The sequence below is a fragment of the Sorex araneus genome, chromosome 2 (genome assembly GCF_027595985.1).
Source record: "Sorex araneus isolate mSorAra2 chromosome 2, mSorAra2.pri, whole genome shotgun sequence".
Lineage (NCBI taxonomy): Eukaryota > Metazoa > Chordata > Mammalia > Eulipotyphla > Soricidae > Sorex > Sorex araneus.
The window spans coordinates 83,890,100-83,913,319 of NC_073303.1; the positions used below are offsets into that span (position 1 = coordinate 83,890,100).

Sequence of the window (23,220 nt, forward strand, 5' to 3'; positions counted from 1 at the left end):
TTTCAGGGGCTGATGGGAGCCTCAGGCAAAAGAACTCCACCTCAGTAATGGGAAAAATGATCCCGCCATCACTAGGAGCAGATTACAGACACCTGACTTTGGCTGCCACAGGGGACAGATAAATATGAAAGTATGAAAGCCAATCAAAAACAATTGAAAACAAAATCAAGACAGAATAAACACTGTATTAATCTTCAGATGTTTGGTCAAGAAAAAAAATGTAGTAAATGCAAATCATGGACTTGAGGTTCATTCAACTGCAATTCACTAATCTATCTCTGCTGGGTGTTGGCTTTTAAATCAGTATTGGTTTAAAAGTACACTTGTCTTCTCTTCTTACCTCTCTCTCTCTCTCTCACACACACACACACACACAGACACAAATCTGAACATGCACATACACACAATTAATTATTCTTCTGGTTTTAATCTAAATGCTTTAAATATAAAATCATTAACTTCCAATTGATATGAAACAGTGTACTTTAGAAAGAGTGGATGGACAGACCACCTCTGGCTCTGTCCAGCTTCCTGCTCATCAGAGGTGGATTCACTCTGAGTGCGACTATTTGAAACGGAAGCCAGGCAGTGAAGGTGGCAGGTGGGCTGACTGCCACGCCACCTGAAGTGGACGTTAGCCTTTTATGTCTCCTAGCACTTAGCGGTGGCAGCAGCCATTCAATCAGCAGTGGCCACAGAGCATGTAACGATTTTTGTGATAAAAAATCAGGCTCCAGCAAAGGCAATCAGATAGATTGGGGGATTCTCAAGATGCAGACAAAGGTCAACTTCTCATTTGGAAACCTTAGGAAATGAACAGCTGAAAGTCACAGGGAACTACCAGCCACCTCCCCTTCCCCCATCAAATCTTTCTTAACAGCAATTGTAGGCATCTTCAAAGAAATTTCTAACATTCTCAGAATTCTTTACTATTATTTTTGATCTCAGTCCTAAAATTTCGTGGCAATCTTTGATGAACTGCCTTGGCCTAATTACTTTTATGCAAAGAACTATTGCTACATGGAGTTTCATTTTCCCATATCCCGGTCACAAACTATTTTGGGTGTTGTCAACTGACTTTTAAGTAATGTAATTGCTAACTGTGATGTTTTCTGATCACCTGTATCTCTTCTATAGCTGCATGGCTTTGTATCACGCTATTTTGTCTTCCTGAGAGGTAAATTTGCCTTTGTTAGCTCTCTCCTCTTGGTCATGCTGCCGCTGTGCAGGTGTTGTTTTCAATGCCACTGTTGAAACTCTGTGAAAATGAGAAGAGCAACCTCTTCCCTACCTCTCATGACAGGTAGAATCCAGGTATAGTACGGGGGTTGAAGTGATGCTAGTGGAGACTCTGCTTGTACTTATGCTGAAGTTAAAGCCCCCTCACTGGCAACTGTGACAAGACTGAAAGTCTCCAACAGTGGCTTCCCTCTGTGTAAGTGCTGCAGACCCCCCAGCCAGACAGACAACGCTACAGACATTCTAAAACTTTAGGCATAATAACTGATACATTTTTAATGAGCAACAGCTGCTGAGAATCTCGGGGTGTCCCCAGTTCCCCCAAGAGCTCTTAGGACTCCTGCTTTGTTAAAACATCTGTTTTCTCATCGGCTTCTCACTTTATGTCAGAACTGCAGCAAACACAAGGATGGTAAGTCACAAATTCCAACTTTGTTCTTCTGCAGAATGGTGCATCAAATTGGACTCTATGCATGGGATTGTTCTCTTCTGCTTTTGACAAACTCTTTAGCATCTTTCAAAAGTTAGCCGAGACATACCCTTTCCATTGCATTGACAATGAACTGTTCTCCCTTGCTAAAGAAATGATCTTGGGAAAACTGTATGGAATGTATTTATGTCTATGTAGGTCTGCTCTCCTTGATAATTAACTGCTGGAAGTTCAAGCTTGAGCATTACTCATTTCTATATCTCCAGCTCCCAGCACAGGGCCTACTACACATGTTGGAAGTAATCAATAAATAGTTGTAAATGGCACTAGACCCATTTATTAAATCAGCAGACCTTGACACGAGTACTTTAAAAAGAGAGATAAAGGTTGAAAGACCAGATGGACACATGAGCCCTTTACTTTGTTACATCATCCTCAATTTTCTAGTGGCCACTGGAAAAGTCTTTATGATTGTGAATGATGACACAATCAAACACAAGAAGGCCTCCTATACAAGTCTGCAACATTGCCTCTAAATGGACTGTTTATAGCTACTAGAAATTGAAAATTATTAGTACCCATAAAATACCTTGGAATATGATTTTCCTGATACTCTTCACCTTCCCCATGTTCAGAACAGGACTTTTTAAGATCTATCACACAGAATGTAAATTGTTCTGATTCGAAATCAGTTGAGGCCTGGGAAACTTATGAAAAACTTTATCACTTCCTTAGCTGCCTAGCAGTTAAAATTAGTGATATTTACTCAGATTCTTTAAAAGCCAGATACAATCATTCAGAGAAATTGGTGTGGTAAGGAAAACATTTAATTATGGATTATCTACTCTTGTCACCTTTGAATTACCTTTTCTTCATTGTGTGACTCTTTCCCCTCTCTCCTCAAAGTCCCAGACGTCGATCTCATTCCTTGCTTCATCCTATCCCCCTGACTTTAGAACTATATCTGTATCAAATTTCCTTATGTATTCAATGTAACTTATTATTTCTGTATACTGATGTTTGCTGTTAATTTGATTGATGTACCAGCTAAGAACCCAGGAAGGTAGAAGGAAATTTTCTTTCTGCTTGTTACTCCCTAATAAAGTGTCTTTCTCAGAAAACCTGACTTTATGTTTCATGCGATTCAAGAGATTTATGGAAAGTTAAAAACTAGCTTTCACTCCCCTTGCTAAGAATATAGGGCAGAGAAACCATTGCTGAATAGTGAGATGGGCCTTATTATATTGGGTACCAGGACACCTAATATAAAGAAGTCATACAGGCTGTTGAATACCAACTGGATAACTATAATATTTGCATACTGGCTGGGAGTACACACATTGATCTCTTAAATTGTTTCATGCACAATGATTTTAATTCAGGTTTGGTTTGCTTTCAGTGTCCTGCTCCATTTGTGATTGAAAGATGTTCCATATTCATTTGACATAACCAGTTGCACAGTCTGTCAAATCAGAACTTACTCTATTGTTTTCTGCAGCTTGTAGTTTATACTACATAAAGAGGTGCAAGAGTTCACTAGTGAGCAAGGTAGATGAGAAACCCTTTAAGGAAGGACTAGAGTTGATCAAAGCTTTTTAGAGATCTTTAGAAAATATTTCATATGTTTCTCATTCATAGAGATGAAAGGGACTTGAGAATACTTAGATAGAAACCATTTGCTCTTGGGACATGCCACAGAACATTCTTCAGAGGTACATAGTTATGTGTATAATTCAAGGAAGGAGATTTAAAAATCAACATCAATAAATCATCATTTAAAATTATTATTTTTTAAAATCTTTTGGTGTCACACTCGGTGATGTACAGGGGTTACTCCTGGATCTGCACTCAGGAATTATTCCTGGCGGTGCTCAGGGGACCATATGGGATGCTGGGAATCGAGCCTGGGTCGGCAACGTGCAAGGCAAATGCCCTACCCACTGTACTATCCTTCCAGCCCCAGTTTAGAAATTCTTAATGAAAAGGTATTTCTTACATATGACCAACACCTTTCATATGACAATTTCTCTACTTAGTTTTTTTTTTTTACTGTATCATTGTATCACTGTCATCCTGTTGCTCATCGATTTGCTTGAGTGGGCACCAGTAACGTCTCCATTGTGAGACTTGTTGTTACTGTTTTTGGCATATTGAATACGTTGTGGGGAACTTGCCAGGCTCTGCCATGTGGAAATGATACTCTTGGTAGCTTGCTGGGCTCTCTGAGAAGGATGGAGGAATCAACCCGGGTCAGCTGCATGCAAGGCAAATGCCCTACCTGCTGTGCTCCAGCCCATTTTTTTTTACAGTAATGAAAAATTATTTATTACTTCCTTATTATGTATCAAATATATGAAACTATAAGCTACTGCTAGGCCTTATTTCAGCTCTTTTATTACTTCCAGTGTGTTGGGCATCTTTATTTTTGTCACAAGTCCTCCCATGCTCTCCAAAAACTCCATCAACTTTTGGATGAAAGAATGGAGAACATTCTTTACTTACAAGTACATAACAGAGTGAGTAATGGGGTGGTGGCTGCTTGGTTCCTCCTGAGTATTTATATATGGTACATGTTTCCAAATTGAATTTGCTTTAAGAAACCAGTATTTATTTAAACGTCTATCACACCTAGTCTTGTAATGGGTTTCCTTGATCATCCTGCTTTAACAAAATTAATTTAATTTGGGCAGGTGGAGGAGCAAGTGATGATTCTCTGAACTTTTTTTTTCCTAAATAGGCTATATTGGGAGTTGTAGATTTGGGAATAAAACACCATGGCAAAGAGGAAGCAGATGAAAACTTTCATATGTGTTTCTCATCCCATGGCTATTTCACAGAATTTCCTCCACCCATGAAAATGGAGAACATTGAGATGAAAAAATAGTAATCTTATATATATGATCCCTACAATCCCACAATATCAAGAATGCTTATTAGTTGATATCTATGAAAGAACCACAGGTTCATCACTTACTAATAATGGATGTTTGATAAAGTTTCTTATTTCCTGCCTCTGGATTTTTGTTTGTTTGGGGGACATGCCTAAAATTATGCTTGGGAGTGCTTAAGGACTACTTCTGGTGTGGAAGGAAGGGTCATTTCTGGTGGTGCTGAGGATCAAACCTAGTATCCCTGCATGTGAAGCTCAATATTTTTTTTGAGACATCTCCCTGGCTCAAATGTTAATTTATACTTATGAACCTCAGTCTTCTTTTGTATAAAGTGGGACTCAGTTACATTACGGTATTTTCTAGGGAGTTAGGTGAGAAAATATATGCAAATGCTTAACACCTGATAGCTAGTATTTTATATATAGTCTATTTGCTACTTTTGTTCTGCTTTTCTAGGGATGGAGTCACAGTATTTGTTTTCTTGTTTCATACTGTCTTATTATTTAGGTGACCAAAATTACTTCTTTGTACTCAATTGGAATCTTCCCATTTTAGTGATTTTAGATTTTTTTTCACTTCCTTCCATGATTTCTAAAGACAGTCAAATATTTGTGTGTGAGGCATAATATATATTATACTTTATATATGATATACTTATCCCTTTTAATCATCCTCTCTGACCCACCTATGAAATGTATTAAAATTGTGAGAACTAAGTCTAACAGTAAGCAAGGAAGGTCCCTGAGACTAAACAGAGTGTCCAGGTTCTAACCTGGTCTTTCTCCCCTTTTCTCTCTCTCTGCTAGGCTGTCCTCAAGATACTTATATATTTTTCGTCTTTCTTCTATAGAGCAAATCAGCCTTTTCCCCTTTCATTTTGACTATAAGCTACTGATAAGGAACATAAAAACTTATTTAGAAACAATTTATCACGTTGCCTGCTTCACATTCTTTTTGGAATGAATAATAATGATGATGCTGGGTTACATGAGAAAGGTGTGTTTTAAACATGAGTGGAAAATTAAACCAATGATTAGTAGTAGCAGTTCCAAATTGTTTTAAGTTTGGTTAGTTTCAGGCCAGTTAGAAGGATTAATATTTCCATCTCATCACACCTTTACTTACAGGTTTACAGGCTTTAACTCAACATGATCTTGGAAGTAGGAGTGTGCATCAAGTCCACCTATGAAATCAACTGAAAATATAACAGCCCAATATGAATAAATGATACATAAAAACACTCATGCTAGGTGCCTGAAATAGAACTCCTAAGGATAATATTAGTAAAATTATTTGCCTACCATGAAACAAAAACAAGTGCTTTTAACATAAAGAACCCTAAAGTATAATCAATGATTTTTTTAAAGGGAGAATTTTAAAGAAACACACAAAGAACCTGAGGTCTTAGGGGCTAAAAAAGTCACAGTTGCTATTGAATGTCCATGAAAAATGAAGTAACATTAAATAATATTAGATTTTAAATAAAGTGGTGTCCTTAGGCATATAGGTATGCTCATTCCCTTTATATATCAAAAGATACACCATCTCATTTTCTTGCCAGAATCATTTTTCCCCCCGTAAGAATATTTATTGCATCATTAGAAAGATCTCTGAGAAGTTATGTAATCTATGTCTGTGTCTTCTGTCCACAAGCTATGCCTGACAAATAGGCGTCTGCCTTGGACAAAGATTCCATCTCTTTGGGATTAGAGTACTGTGTTCACAATCTGAATATACTGTGTTCACAATCCGCATATACTTACTCCCAGGTAATATTCTTCTGTTTTGATCTAGGTTTCAATATTTTTTTAATCCTAGTATCTATGACTGATTGTAGCTCATCTCTCCTGTTTGTTTTGTTGTATTGTGGTTAGAGATTATTCAAAATATTAGTTCCACCAAGTTTTTGCCTTTAAGAGCCAAATAGTTAACATATATAGGCATATAGAATCACTCTCAATGTGTTTATTTGTGTATGTGTGCACTCAGTTACAATGTATGAGAATATTTTATTATATTTTCAACTCAAGATGGAAAATTGAATGCACTTAGAGATGAATTCTCTAGGAGATATTTGAAACTTAGCTTACTTTGTATAGAGCCACTCTTGTCAGTTCCTGACTTGCTCCTTTTATCTCTATTGAAGGACTAGAAGTCAGGCTTGATCAATTAAACACTTTTTACCTTACTTTTGTTAGCATAAAATTCTAAACTAAAATTTTTTGTTATGTTAGTTGCTCTTTACTAAAACACTGTAAACAAATTTTTGAAGGAACTTTACTTGTGAACGACTAAAATTTCAACTGATTTTGAGTGCAATGCAGCTAAAATTGATGAGATTCATCTTTCATAATGGTCGCAAAAATTATGGGAAATTTAAACTATAAAGTAGTTGAAGACTGTAATATCCCTAATTCTGAAAAATTAAAAGAAGAAAAGAATGCAAATGTATTGTCATCCTGGAGTTTTATTGCTTGTTCCCAATACCAACTTCATACAGAAATATTTCAGGGAAACATAAGTCAAAACCACAATAGATGCTGCTTTATACCCAGTAAAATAACTATAATAAAAATATAAAAGCAAATGTTGGTGAGGATATTGTAAAATTGAAATCTCTATATACTGCTGATAGGATTGTAAACTGAATCAGTCACTTCAGAAAATAATTTCAAAAAGACTAATTTAGGATTAACATATGACCTAGTAATTATCCCACTAAGTATATATATGTATATATATAATTTCACACAATTTGGTTAGAAATGTTTATAATACAATTATTTACCATATCAATATGTAGAAAAATATTTCAGTTTGTTTACCCAGAACTGTGTATACATGCTTTGAATGCTCAAATTTTCACTTTATTTGATTAATATTTTGCTTATTTGCTTTATTTGTTTTTGGACCCCACTTGGTGATGCTCAGGGTTTACTGCTAATTATGAGCTCAGGAATTGCTCCTGCAGGGGACCATATAGGATGCTGGGGATCAAATCCCCATCTACTGTGTGCAAGGCAAGAGCCATACCACTGTCCTGTCTCTCCAGCTCCTGAAATTTTTTAAAATTTAATTTTATAAAACACCATGACTTACAAAGTTGTTCATTATGCAGTTTTAAGCATTTAGTGTTCCAAAACCACCAGTATAACCTTCTCTCCACCAATATCCCATTTCTCTCCCAATCTCAACTTGGTCACTTAGACATAATGAATTTACCTTATATTGCTTATTCCAACAAAACTTTTAGAAATCGCAAATAGAATGATCAGAAAATAAATCAGTAACAGCCAATTGTGATTACTGTATGATTTTGACTTATGCAAATAAAGTTAAAACCATTTAATGCAAAATAATAAAATGATTATTCTCATTTACATATATAAATTTTCAACTCTGGAATCTGAATTAAAATTTAGGCTAAATTTTATTCTATTGAGCCCAGCAAGCTACCAAGACTATCTCACCTGCATGGCAGAGCCTGGAAAGATACCCGTGTTTTATTCAATATGCCAAAAACAGTAACAAGAGACATTACTGGTGCCTACTTGAGCAAATCGATGAGCAACGGGATGACAGTGATGCAGTGAATTAAATTTTATTTTATTAATTATATTTTATTTTTTTCTTGGATCTCTTTATGTAATAATTATATCTCACCTGCCAATAAAACTTTTAAGGCAATGCTAAGTTAATATATTTTGGAATGTAATGGAATAAGTAAAGCCTACATATGTAAAATTTCCCCCTTACACTTTATATAAATGCTGTGGTTTACGAAGTTGTTCATAATGATTTGTTATGGGCATTCAATATTCCAACACCAACCCCACCACCATTATTCCTTCCATCCACCATTGTCTCCAATAGTCCCAACTGCCTCTTAAGCCTGCCCCCATAGCAGGCCCTCAATTTTTTTATATTGCTTATAGAGATTACTAAGATGTTGTTACAGGTTAAGCCTTCTGTGTTTATGTTGTTTGAGAATGGTTGTCTTCTATGTTATATACCACCCAATATGGTATGCTATTACTGGTTTATTAGTCTTGTAGAGATTGAGATGTAGCCCCACAAGTCCTGAATTTTTAACGGGGTGGTAAGTCTGGAATTAAATGTATAAGTGGGTGGTGGTTTTGGGATGCGAGCATGTCTCCAGGGCTTCAGGAAGTATTGGGAAGTGTGGGAAGGTAGCCCATCCTGACTGAGAAAAGTCTGGAAATTTCAGTCACAAAATTCTCATATCTGATGTTTTCAGCAGATTAATTTCCAGATGGGGCTTGGTCCTGAGACAGTGCAGTTTGTTTGGGGCATGGCGTGATTTTGGAATGTGCGAGCAAATGGCTACCAAAGCTCTGTCTGGGTGGGCACTGGGCTGACCTGCACCTCTCTGGGGTGCCCTGAGCATCTCAGACATTCATGGGTGTTTTGAAAAAAGTTTCCAGCTGATCTATTTTGAGATTTTTTTTATGAGTCTCTGGAACAAGGCGAGTAGACAAGCTTACATGGCAGCAGTGCTGGAGGTGGTTTGCCCAACAAATTTTAATATGTTTGTAGAAGGTAGTCATATTATATTATTAAAAAAAAGTAAAGCAACTATCCACTCAAAAATTCACTCTAATGAAAAATACGAGAAGTTTCTAAATTAAGACATTTCTCCAGGAGAAATGATATAAATTTCAAGAACACATGAGAACTAATAAAAAGGACATGGCTAGGTTTTTAGAGGTATCGGAAAAGTGGACTTAGCAACGTGACATACCCAGAAAATCTGTAGCTGTGAGAAGTTTGAGAGAGCTTGGCAAGCTCCCCATGGTGTATTCATATGCCAAAACCAGTAACAATGATGGGCCTCATTCCCCTGACCCTGAAAGAGTCTCCAATGCAGCACCATTGAAAAGGATGAGTAAAGAGAGGCTTCTAAAAATCTCAGGGCTAGGACGAATGGAGACATAACTGAGACTGCTCGAGAAATTCAAAGATCAGCAGGATGATGATGATGATGATGATGATGATGATGATGATGATGATGATGATGATAAGTTAATTGGCAGGAGAGTCACTATGAAAAGGTGAGGAAGAGACATGCAGAGTGAATGTGAGGGAAGAGTCTGGGAACAGGTTGTTGGAAAGCCTGAATTTCATATGCTCTGGTTATTGAAGCCTTGAAATGCAGAACAAAAAAATTAGCACAGTTAAGAACTGGCATCAACTGTATAGAAAAGCCAGTTATGCAAAATTGTTCTTTCTCTTTTCACCCATTCTCAGAAGCTGAAGTGTTATTACAAAAGCTCCCCCAGAGAGAGTCTGCAAGCCAGCAATTCTATTTTTCAGTTCTTGAAATGTATTTTCTCTGCCAACTTCCAACAGTCAAGCAACCTGGAAGAAATAATGTTACTTGCAACTGAATATCCTTCTGGTTAATCACTCCAGCCATGGCAAATTTCCTGACAAGGATTTTCACTACCTAAGGAATGACAAAGCTACTCTAGATTTACTGCACAGATGCAGACTTGTTTTCTGTATGTGGAAGATATACAACCAATTGTAAGTTTTCTATTTGACTACAGGAGACTTCAGTTCATAAACGAAATTTTCAATAGATCACTCAGGGCTACTGACTCAATACTTCACTCAGACATGACAAAACTCGATTGACTTATAAGCCTAAAGCTAAATATTCAGTTTCCAGAGGGCACTCGTGCTATTACTTGTGTCCTAGGTTTAACTATAGTTACCAAGTAATCAAACAGGATGTAGTAGTTTTCCCCTGATACAGATGTGTGGTACATGTCACTGAATGAGAAAGACCACACTTTTGTAACTCTGCTTTAAAACCCCCAAAATGAAAAGAATGCGGCCCAATTTAGAAAATGGCCCTTTTAGAAAGTAGTCCAATTAATGTATTTATTCTGAACTTGCTTTCTGGGTTATCATGCTTTTTTGGCATGTAGTTATTAATCTGTTCTAATAAGATTTTTAAAAACAAGTTGCCAGGAATAAAATCTTAAGCATCCAGCCTTGAAGAACTGGAATATTGGAACAGTTACACTGTGATTTACTGTTCTGTGATATGAATTCATAGGAGAATAGCTGGGGTAAAGGCTCATATCCTTTGAACTAACACAGGGGGGCCCTTGAAAAACCATGGAGAGAATTTTGGCAGTGCCTCATGGATAATGAGGGCTTTACCAAGTTAGCTATTTCAGAAATAGCTGGAACTAAACTGCCTCATTGAAGTTACCATGCTGAAGTTTCGTGGCTCTGCTGCCCTCTCCTCTCTGGAGTCTGACCTTTCAGCAGGTAGGGCATATTTTGCCAACTTGCAGTCAGGGTTGGGTGGTTCAGAACATAGCAAGTGACTGCAGGGGTGCCAGGATGGTTTGGCTGACGGTGAGTTTGACACTGTCCTGAAACAAAGTGGACTTGATAGTGTCTTGACACTCACAGGGGGAGAGGGTTGTCTTGCCAGTCCCGTGTAATTGTCTTAATCCTATGAGCAAGCAAGCCGATGACAGCTTTATGGCTATTTCCTTTTGTTCTCTTTATGATTATGAAGTTAACTTCCCTCTATCTTTTAGAAAGCAAATTAAGAGGGAAGCAGGTAGGACCCACATGATTCAGCTGAAGAAGATATCAGCCCTAGGAGAAAGAGTAGAAACTAGGGTCCCAGGGACTTAGTCATCCAGATGTGAGTTTCTCAACAGTTTGGTTTCTACCTGCCTGATTATCACGCAAAACGGATGCCTCTGACTTCTGTCTTGTCCTCTCAGCCCCAGGTACTGACCCGGAGAACTCAGAGAGTTTAATTATTTCCCCCCCCCCCAATTGAATCACTGTGAGATTATAATTACAAAATTGTTCATGATGACTGAGTTTCAGTCATACAATATTCCAACACCATCCCTTCACCAGGGTGTATCTCCACTTCCAAAGTCCCCAATTTCCCTCCCACCAGCCCCCTTGACCTCATTTGTCCACAGCCTGCCACCTCTATAGCAGGCACTTTCTCTCTCTCTCTCTCTCTCTCTCTCTCTCCCCCCCCCTTTGGGCATTACAGTTTGCAATACAGGCACTTAAAGGTTATCATGTATATCCCTTTAACTATTTTCAGCACTCAGTTCTTGTCTTTCTGATCATTTCCAACTATCAATGTCATGGTGGTTCCTTCTCTGTCCTAACTGCCTTCCTCCACCTCTTACAAATAAGTTTTGTTCATTAATAAATACATTAGCTAATAGAAACTATGCTTCTCTTTCCATTTCATTAATAAGTGCCGATCCAAAATATACTTCACTTTAAGCTTATATTTCACTAATCAAAATTTGTGGAACAGGGCTGGAGTTATAGTACAGCAGGTACTTTCATGTGGCTAACCCAGGTTTGAACCCTGGATTCCCATATGGTCCCCAAAGCCTGCCAGAAAAGACTCCTGGATTCATAGTCAGGAATAACCCCTGGACACTGATGGATGTGGCCCAATCATGCTAACCTGCCCTGAAAAATAATTTTGTGATACATTTATACTTGCTCAATCATGTTGATCACCAATAACTGCAATTGCAATCCTATTCAAAGAAAGATGTAAACACTTAAAAACAGATAGCAGGAGCACACATTCAAAAAAAGAAATCATGTTTGTGATTTGCAAATGGTGCAATGGAGTTGGAAAAATTGAATGAAGGTACAAACTTCTAGTTATATGTACTAGGAAAGTAATGAGCATCATAATGATTGTAGTTAAAACTTCTGTGTGATATATATGAAAGTGGTTAAAAGAGCAAATTCTAAGAATTCCCATAAGGATTTTTTTTTGCTTTTTATTTTATTGTAAGTATGAGATAGTGGAAATTAAATTTATTCTAGTAATAATTTAGCATTATATTTAAGTCATCATGGTATATACTTTAAACTTACAGTGGTGGCTGTGTTACATCGCAGTAAAACACAAAGAAATAAAGATAAATGGAGAGTTAAAAAAATTTGGTCATGGAAAAGAATTTTTTGCCTAAATGATATTTAAGAATTTGAAATTTTCTACCAAAAAATATAATGAGAGAAATTAGCAATGGCTTAGACAAACCACAAAATGTCCAAATTTAAGAATGAAGACTATGCAAATAAATTTTTTGTCCCTAGAAGCTCACATTAACCATGATATTTTGACTTAGAAACAATTTTTCATTGCAGAAATGTATGACAGACTAAGGAAAAATATTTAAGAACACTTATTGAATTAGGTCAGAAATTTGTGGTAGGAGGGGGAGGTCCAATTTCAAAAAAATGCATTGATTCAACAGCTAAATAAAGTTTGTGTAGGTACTTTTAGATGTAATTTATGTCTTTTATAGAGGTAGTGTTTGTTTAAGTGTCTGTGTATGTTTTAGAGACATATATCCTCACACTATGTTACTACATTGGTCTCTGCACCAAAAATACTAATATTTCTCCACTATATTCCATTGGATCCCTTCCTCACTTAGATCTCCCTCCTGATTTCCTTTCTGATAACTTTAGTTTTGGCTTCTGAGACCAAAGTTTTATTGATTTCTTTGCATTTCTTCTCTATATTCCACATATGAGTGAGATGATTTAGCATTGTCTTTCTCCTTCTGGTTTATTTTACCCAGTATCACTCCCTCCAGTGTCATCAATGGTGTTGCAAAAATCATGATTTAATTTTTTCTAATGACTGAGAAGTCCATTGTGTATATTTGTCATAGTTTCTTTAGCCATATACATCTCATTGGACATTTGAGAGCTTTTTTATATTCTAGTTATTTTAAATAGTGCTATAGTGGATATAGGCGAGTCAATGTCTTTATGGATTAGTGTTTTGTATTCTTTGGATAGTCTAGGACTGGAATTGCTTTACTGTATGGCAGGTTTATTTGAAATATTTTGAGAAATGTCTATACTATTTTCTATGGACGATGCCCGTGTGCCTGGCTGTCTTCCCCGGGGCCTCCTTGGAGAGAATGAGCTCCAGTTTCCCTCCCCACCCTGAGCAGAGCTCCCAGCGGCCCAAGACCTCTGGAGCCTAGCCACAGCCATGCTCAAGGCCCCTCTCCATACGTTAGGAGAAGCCTCACACATGAAGGAACCGGCAGAGGAACCCAGGTGTGTGGGACCTAGGGCTGAGACCTCCAAGGCTGCTTGGATAGGGACTGGGCCTCCTCCGCCCAGATTTCCCATTTTCCAGTAGCTAGGCGGTCACACCCAGAGACTGCCCCCAGCAGCCGTGTAATCCTGTCAACAGCCAGCATCCAGAGACTTAAAAAGCAAGCTCTCGGAAGCTTTCAGCTGCTATGTGGCCTCGAGATATCTTATAGCCTACTTCTCCTTCTGGGGGAACCTGGCAAACTATTGGGAGTTTCCTGCCCACATGGGAGATCCTGACAAGGTCCCCATGGTGTATTAATATGCCAAAACTAGTAACAAGCTGGGTCACATTCCTCTGACCCTGAAAGAGCCTCCAGTATGGAAGGACTAGTAGAGAGAGGCTTCTAAAATCTCAGGGCTTGGATGAATGGAGATGTTACTGAGATCGCTTGAGAAATTCGACAATCAATGGGATGATGATGATGATGATGATGATGATGGAGAATATATAGAATATATAGCAACAGTGTATGAAGGTTTTCAGTCTCCACACCCCTGCCAACACTTACCATTTCTGGCCCTTTGGATATAGGCCAGTCTCACAGGTATAAAATGACATCTCATTATTCTTAGAGTAAGTGTTAATGGGACTTTTTTTTTTCATGTGCCATAGTTTATATGTGTATTTCCTTTGAAGTTCAGATCTTTCTGACATTTTTAAAATAGAGTTGTTTATTTTGCTTATTGTCAAGGGTTGTGAGTCCCTCATACATCTTGGATATTTTAAATACAGTGAAAATGAAAAATGACATTGCATGGAATTTAGACTCCATAGTATAAGTTCAAGAGTCATGTCTCAGTTTTATAAAATGTTGTAATGATTTTATAATTTATGTGAGCTGGACCTATGTTGCCTGAGCCCTCCCTTCTCCTGCCCCTTATATGATTCTACATTAGGTTTGTGATTCAGAGATGATCGCTGGACTAGAGCTGTTTCTGACTGCTTTCCATGAGATGTCAAGAGACCGCGTGGCTGCCCACCTACAAGATGGTCAGACTTCTTTGTCAAAACCCTGAACAAGTGATTTGAGGCTGTTCGTATTCCTAGAGTGAGCAAATGCCACTGGGAGACACTAGTCCAAACAGGGACGAATGGAGACATTACTGGTGCACGCTCCAGCAAATCGAAGATCAATGAAATGACAAGTGATACAAGTGATTAGGTTTGGCTACAAGAGCCAATTGTGTAAACTATGGAAGACAATGAAGCACCAGCCACTGTGCTCAGAAAGATGGTTTAGGGTCCCTGGTTTTACTACATCTAATGGAGGTCTGAGGCCAGAGAGGCAAGGCATGTTTGACATCTGAGACCACAGTGGGACCACTGCATAGGTCAGTGGATGCTAGCATGAAAGATGGGCAAATTGTGTGCCCAACTCTGTTCCTCAAGCCCACTGGATCTCAGAATCAATACTAGTAGGATGAAACAGAAGTTCCCTACATCTATACTTGATATGCCCTCAAGCCTGGCTGTCTTCACAGGGGCCCCTCGCAGGGGGTGGGTTGAGTTTCCCTCCTCGCCCTAAGCAGAGACCCGGCAGCTGAAGACCTTCAGAACCTAGCCACAGTCATGCTCAAGGCCCCTCTCCATACATTTGGTCGAGCCTCACACATGAAGAACTGGCAGAGGAACCCAGGTGTGCAAGACCTGGGGCTGAGATCTCCAAGTCTGCTCAGATTGGGACTGGGCCTCTTTTGCCCAGATCCCCCATTTTCCAGTAGCTAGGCAGTCACACCCAGAAACTGCCCCCACCCCGGTGTTGTGTAATCCCATCAAAGGCCAACATCCAGATACTATGAAACCAAGCTCCCGGAAGAGACCCCGGAAGACATCTTATAGCTGAGTTCTCCCTCTTGGATAACCTGGCAAGCTACTGAGAGTTTCCTGCCCGCATGGGAGAGCCTGGCAAGCTCCCTGTGGCGTATTCATATGCAAAAACCAGGAAAAATGATGGGTCTCATTCCCCTGACCCTGAAAAAGCCTCCAATGCATCACTGTTGGGAAGGATGAGTAAAGAGAGGCTTCTAAAATCTCACAACTAAGACAAATGGAGACGTTACTGAGACCACTTGAGAAAATTGACAGTCAATGGGATGATGATGATGATACCTAAGAAATAAGGTAAGTGGTTGAGTTGCCTGAAAATAAACATTTCAGTAGGGAAATGCGAAGTATTGTTCTGTGAATTACATTCTTTATTTTAAAAAATCATGCCCACAACATCTATCTTATACTATAGTTTCTTATGTTTAAGCTATAGTACAACTATATACTATACATTTTATTATATACATATCAAGATTTTATTTATATTACTGCTATAAAAATGAAAGGTTTTATTTTGTCCCAGGTTTAATCTAGTGAGTGATCAGTGTCATTATCTCCTTTTTTTGGTCCCCTTATGAAGAATTTTGTCATATTCTTCACTAGAAAGAGACATTATTGCATATTGTAAAGCCTGTGTGCTTTGGTTGTAACTATCTGGATTATTTGCTTCATGTCTAAAAGACCGTGTGGGTAGAAAAAGAGTAAATTTATTCATATATAAGATTAGAATAATGATTGTCTCCCAGGGTGTGGTTGCCCTGGATGAGATAATGGCCATGGAGTGCTGGCACACAGACAACACTTAGCAAACAACAGACTGTTCTTGACATTATTCACATATTTATCTTATTCTGATGGCACATTCCCATCAACTATTAACTTTTGAAATTTCAAAAGCATTTTCATAGCTGTGGGTGGGGGTGGAAGTAGCAATGATTAGTGCAAATCCTGCCATTCTTTTCCCTCTATTTCCCAGAAAAGTGATTGTCCTTGTGGAATTTGTATGAACCTGTGTCTACATTGATTTTTCTTCTCTGGAAAGAGTAGCTCATCTGAGGATGGGGAAATTGATCTGTCCACCACATTTCAACTTTTCTGAGCAACTTTTTTTCGAAATGTTTTTCATGATGATTTATTGTATTCAATATTCCAACACCAATCTCTTTGCCATTGCACCTTCCCACCACCATTATTTTGAATTTTCCCAACCATCACTCAAGCTTGCCCCAATAGCAGGCCCTAATAATTTTATTTTATATTGCTTATTATGAATAATTCACTAAAATGATCAAAAAAGGTTTCCTGAAAAGAAAGTGTGTGAAGATTATTGCATCTCACCATGGAGCCATTAAGCCCTTGTGTAAGCAATTACTAACAAGTTGTTATAGGTTAAGCTTTATGTGGTAGTTTTCTTAATCAATATTAGTTGACTTCCACTTTGTATCCCATTCAATGTGATGTGCTAATCCTGGCATATTAGCGGTGTAGAATTTGAGATGTTGTGTGGCTGCATTCAAACTTCAGGAATTCTAAAATTTTGAATGGGGTGATACAGCTAGAGTTAAATTTAACTGAGTGGTGGCTTTATGGTATGGAAGTATCTGTGCAGCTTGTTGATCTCTTTCAAGATTTATTTGAGTCTCTGGATCATGGTTGGGTAGCTAGCTTATTTGGTGCCAGAGGTAGTTCATAGGCCTGACTGCCAGGCTCCAAGAAAAACAGGGAGATGGAGGGAGGTAGCCCATCCCCGACTCTGTGAAAGCCTGGAGATTTTGGTCATAAATCCTGCATACTTGAGTTTTTCAACAAATCAGTTTCTGGATGAGGCTTATCCTGAGCCTGTGGAGTCCGGCCTTGAGCATGGAAATTACTGAGGATTGTGGAGGTTTCCGGCTACCGGAGCTCTTTTGGGGTGAGGGAGCTCACCACCAACCCCCTTCCAGGGTTCCCTGGATGAAATTCAGCCTGGCACTGAGTCCAGAAGCATCCTTGCAGCTTGTTGATCTCTTCTGAGATTTATTTATCTCTTCGTAGTAACTTTTATTCTGGGTAGGTTTAGTGTTGGCATCTCAAGATATGCACGAGAGAAGCAAAGTCCAGTAGAGGCAGAATTTGTGGAGTTTGGTGTCATATGGTAGATTTCCCATTTTTCAGAACTGCTCTAGGGTAGACCAGAAGCTCAGTCCAGGACTTCCTTGGCACAAACATGACCTGCTTAGCCCATAGGTGACTACCTCTGGCACAAACATGACCTGCTTAGCCCATAGGTGACTACCTCTATCACCATTTAATTAGCATTTAATGGGTATTGCTATACTCTCTGCTCCTCAGCCCCTCAGTAACACAGACTGAAAGGAAAGATAACTTTCTTCTTGGTTTATCAGTTCACTCCATACAACTTGTTGTAGATAACCCATTCTCAGGCAAAATGGACAAAATAACTTTATCCTAATGTTTCCAGTGTTATTCCTTTAGATATGATATGCATATTAATAATTTTGTAGGGATTCTTTGGGTCTTATTCAGTATTTTGTGTGGTTCTTATGAAGGATAACCTGATTATAATATCCTTACAGGATGATTTGATGTGCATAATCTTTATAAAGATACATATGGCATACTTATTCGTGCCATCTCATTCTCTTGACATTCACACTGTATAATTTTGATTTTTCTCATATTTGGATAAAAGGAGCTGGTTAATTTTTTCTTTCTTACTCAGGAGGGCAGGTCATATGTATGTTGGGGGGTCCTTAATACTACATTTTCTATGCTTTACTCAGATCTTTTAAAGTTATGTAAATTGTATTCTAGTTTCCTGTAGCAGAAACAGCTGTTCAGCTGACTTTTTTTTTTTATGTTTTTGGGTCACACCCGGCGATGCACAGGGGTTACTCTTGGCTCTGCACTCAGGAATTACCCGTGGCGGCGCTCAGGGGACCATATGGGATGCTGGGAATCGAACTCGGGTCGGCTGTGTGCAAGGCAAACACCCTACCTGCTATGCTATTGCTCCAGCCCCTGACTTTTATCAGTAGTCCTGTATTGGATGGAATGGTCACATATGGTTCTCAATCACAGTTTGGTTTTATTGAAGGTATTTTGAAAAATTTTGTAAGTTCTGCAATCTGTCAGAGGAGGCTGAAGACTATGTCAATATTGCTGGGTGCTTTGGAAGAAACACTTAAATCTAGAGAAAATAACTTTTTCTTTAGTTACTGTGAGAATAAGTTCTTTTTCTGATTTGAAGGTCCCTTTTATTTTAATTTGGCTATATTTTTGGATTTTTTCCCACTAGCAGATTCAAATCCCTAGAATTCTATGTTCACTTAATTAGTGCTGACACTTTCTTCTCACTTAAAAATTTTCTAAGAGTGAATAATATGAAATAATAGAATAATTAATTTTTAAATTTGGGGTCAGTAAAGCATAATGAAATGTCAAAAAATAGTGTTCAAAACTGTAAGGGCATAAAAATAGTTCAAAGGATTTCTTTATACACATATAATTTTTCCAGTGAATAGATGATAAATCTTTTTATTTATCAAGTTTTCCAGTATAGTTTAAAAGTTCTCATTTAAATCTAGCAATTAAATCTATAAATCAAGTAAAAGTGCTTACTGACTTTGAAGTCTATAACTTCTTTTTACTGTCTAATTCCACAAATGTTAATGTTACCTCTGTAGACATTATTTTTAATAGCATTTTTAGAACTTTTGATTATCACATTTTAAAGATAGTATATGTCCAAGGAAATTACCATTCCTCCTAAGTTTCTTTTTATAAGCCCTTTATTTTTATGAATTACTGTTGAAAGAAAATTGAACTTTATTATGTTATTCCCGATATTAAATCTGTTCACTGACTGCATCATTCAATAGAGTATCCCAACTGCTGTGGCCTATGAGGTACAGATGTGACATGATATTGATTTCTCTTATTCCCTGGTGTGTGTGAATGTGTGTGTATGTGTGAGTGGACCACATGTGCTAAATGAGGTTTTGGTAGTTAGCCCTCTGGGGCAGTATTTTTTTTATTTAGAGAAAAGCAATTTATATACCACAAAGAACATTATATTGTTATCTTTATTTACAAATACCAAGATATTAAATAAGTTGGGAATAATTGAGGTAAGATAGGACCCATGGTCACTCAAAGACTGATTCCACCTTTGACTTAGTGAACTGAACATAATCAACTAAATATTACTTCCTTTATAATCCAGATTTTTATCCAGAATCTTCCTAAATATTTCATGAGTTTACTGAATTTTCTGAACATATTTCCTCCAATTATTTAAAGTTTATTTTTTTGTTCCATTCTTGGTGATGTGTGTGTATATGGATGTATATATGTATATATATACAAATATGTGTATGTATATATGTATATATGTGTATGTGTGTGTGATATGTGTTATATATGTGATATATATGTATATATACATGTGTATATATAATAGTTGAAGAATAGAACTCCCCAGTGGACACACAATAGGCTTTTCCAGGAAGTGTCACATTGCCATGTGGGTTATTTGACCTAAAGTCAATTAAGACACTGTGGGTGCCCTAGAAACTTAGCAGTCTCTTAACTACTTGAAAGAATAAAAGTTGTGAACATTAACTAGATATGAAATTTTTACTGAAAATAACCTATAGAGAAACCTGTATTTCCAGAATGTATTGAAAAAGACTTCATCTCAACTATCTGCAATCTTGGCAGAAGAAACCTCTGAGTTTAGAACATGGGTCTCCATCGTAGTCAACATTTCCTTGTCACAAGTCTTCCCCCTATCTCCCTGAAGTCCCAGCCATCTATCTCATTCCATAGCTTTTTTTTTTCTTATGCTTTCATTTTGCCCCAGTGGATTCAGAATCTACATCATGTATATTCACTCTACATGCATAATCCAATTTATTCTTTTTGGGGGGATGGGTATCTGGACCACACCTGTCTGTGCTCCGTGCTTAGGGATAACTCTTGAGGGATTACCCCTAGTGGTGCTCAAGAAACCATAAGTGGGGCTGGGAATTTAAACCATCTGCATGCAAAGAAAGCACTTTATCTTCTGTACTATCTCTCAAGCCAGTCAGTTTGTTCTTTTCTCATACTAATCTGTCTGATGTTTATTTTTTTACTCAACCAGTCCAAGAACTCAGAAGGCTAGGGAGAAATTCTTCTCTGACTCTACATGTACTATTTTTTTTCCAACTGAGATCATTTTCACATGCCCAAGGAGACATACTTGGCATCTTGAGGTACAATAAATCTTTGCTTATTTATTTTTCTATAATTCTTATTAAACTTCAGTAAATTATTTTATAATCTACACTCCTTTGTAGTTATTAACATTCATGGCTTACTTTTGAAAATGGAAAATCTTCTGGAAAGGGGACTATCTTTTTCAAACACAATCACACATAGATTCATTAAATAATTTCTTGAATGAATGAATAAATTGGTAAAGGATGAAATAAGAATCTAATATAATTTTTACTATATCAAATTTTATTCATTTACAATACTATATATTTTTGACATTGTAGCTTCACAGTTCTATATATTTATGATTTTCACTGCACCTACCATTAAAGTTTTAGTACTATCACACTGTCAAAATGACCCATTCTTTCCTTCCCCTGTCCCCTTTCCTCTTGTAGCTGCCATATTTTTCTTCCAATCATTTAGATATCTACAAGAATTGGCAACTACATAAAATAAAGAACTAACTCAGAATTCTATCAGGTACTATAACTGGAAAAAGAAAATGGAATGTCAACAAAGCCTCTAAGAGTAACGTCCATTAAGAATAAGGCCTCTTTCTATTCCTGTATGTGTGTGTGTGTGTGTGTGTATTTGTTGTGTGTTGTGCGTTTCTTTAAATTTCCATTATAGGAAAGTTAGGAATAGCATTGAAATGTAGGTTCAGCTTGTTAAATGAAAATCCCTTAGTATTTTGAAATGAACCAATTGAAATTCTTGTTTAATGAAATAATGTTTCTCAATCAAGGTATTAATTTTGCAGAGAACAAACCAAGTCATTCTTATAGTTTTAATACTATTGTGTGATGTACAGATTAGAGTTTTATTATTATTGGGATACTTTTTTAAAATCAATATGTAAAAACTTAATATGTTTTTCTTTAAATAAAGCAAGTTTATTGGGGAAATAAAGGGAAGAAAGGAGAGAATTAGATTTAGAAATGTGTTCAAGGGAGAGCATGGGCTTCTCCAGAATGAAAAGAACCTTTTAGTTAGTGATTCTTAACATTATCAGATGTGTTATGTTAGATCAAGCAGATATGCTCCATAAAATCAGTTCAAAAATTGACTTGGTGATAGTTTTACATTCAATGATTTTAGGTTCATAATGCCGATACTTTTAAGAAAATTTGGTGTTTTTCTATTTTATTTTTGATTTTATATTTGTACATGCATATTGAATTTGTTAGACTTGCTGGGATGGTTTAAAAACCAGCTTTATTAATATGAATAATGGAAGAACATCAAAATAATGATAATCACAATGAATTTATGAATGTTTATAAAATATCTGAGATTTTCAATTATAAATAAAAATATTACTTAAAGTCATTTGTATTTAAATATCATTTCATTTAAAATTCATTTAAATAAATCAAATAGTAATTTATAATTTACTGAAATAGTATGCAGTCTTGGAAAGGAATGAAATTCAGCTATATGGGACAACATGAATAAACATTGAAAACATTAAGCTATGTGAGATAAGTCAGACCTAAATTGACAAATACTACACAATTACACTTATATAAATAAGATACCAAGATACATAGAGACAAAAAACAGAGTAGAGATTACCAAGAGTTGGAGAAAATAGGGTGAGCAATTATTATTATTAGTGGCTGTACCATTTCTGTTTAAGATGATGAAAAAATTTTGGAAATGGATAGTGGTTGTATAAAATTGTGGATGTATCTAGTGCCACTTAGCTGTATCACTGTCATCCCATTGATCATCAATTTGCTCGAGTGGGCCCAGTAATGTCTCCATTCATCCTAGTCATGAGATTTTAGCAGCCTCTCTTTACTCGTCCTTCCCAATGATGCTGCATTAGAGGCTCTTCAGGATCAGGGGAATGACACCCATCATTGTTATTGTATTTGGCATATGAATATGCCACGGGGAGCTTGCCAGGCTCTCCCCCGTTTGGGCAGTAAACTCTCGGTAGCTTGCCAGGTTCTACAAGAGGGAGAAGTAGGCAATCAGATGCCCCTGGGAGCTTGGTTTTATAGTCTCTGGATGTTGGCTGTTGATGGGATTACACAGTGCCTGGGGCAGTTTCTGGGTGTGGCTGCCAAGCTACTGGAAGTATAACTATAGTATTAACTATATACTTAAAATGTTCAAATAGACCATTTTATTATATATATTATTTTTTTGCCACACACCTGGTGGTACTCAGAGTGTACTTCTGAATCTGTGCTCAGGCAGGAATCACTCCTGGTGGTGCTCAGTAGCCATATTTTGTTCTGGGAATTGAAACCATGTGTAAGGTAAGAGTTCTACCCACTGTACTATCTCTTTTGCTCCTACTTTGAGTAAATTTTAACACAGTTGTAAAAACCTCAAGAATTAAAAAATATGATTAAAAACTTACTAGGTTTATAAGAACCACTGAACATTCAAGA

The 23,220-nt window shown here is 37.2% G+C and overlaps 1 protein-coding gene across 2 annotated transcripts in view; it reads right to left on the bottom strand.

Annotated features, from left to right (window-relative positions):
- The window catches only part of NKAIN3 (sodium/potassium transporting ATPase interacting 3), a 561,579-nt gene that overhangs the window by 5,213 nt on the left and 533,146 nt on the right, over positions 1 to 23,220 (bottom strand). Inside the window, exon 6 of one of the 2 annotated variants that reach the window (XM_055127538.1) lies at positions 5,686 to 5,755. The exons of the other annotated variant lie outside the window; for it this stretch is intronic. Coding sequence (XP_054983513.1) covers positions 5,686 to 5,755 — 70 coding nt within the window. The remainder of the gene's footprint in view (positions 1 to 5,685; positions 5,756 to 23,220) is intronic. 2 annotated transcript variants of the gene reach the window in all.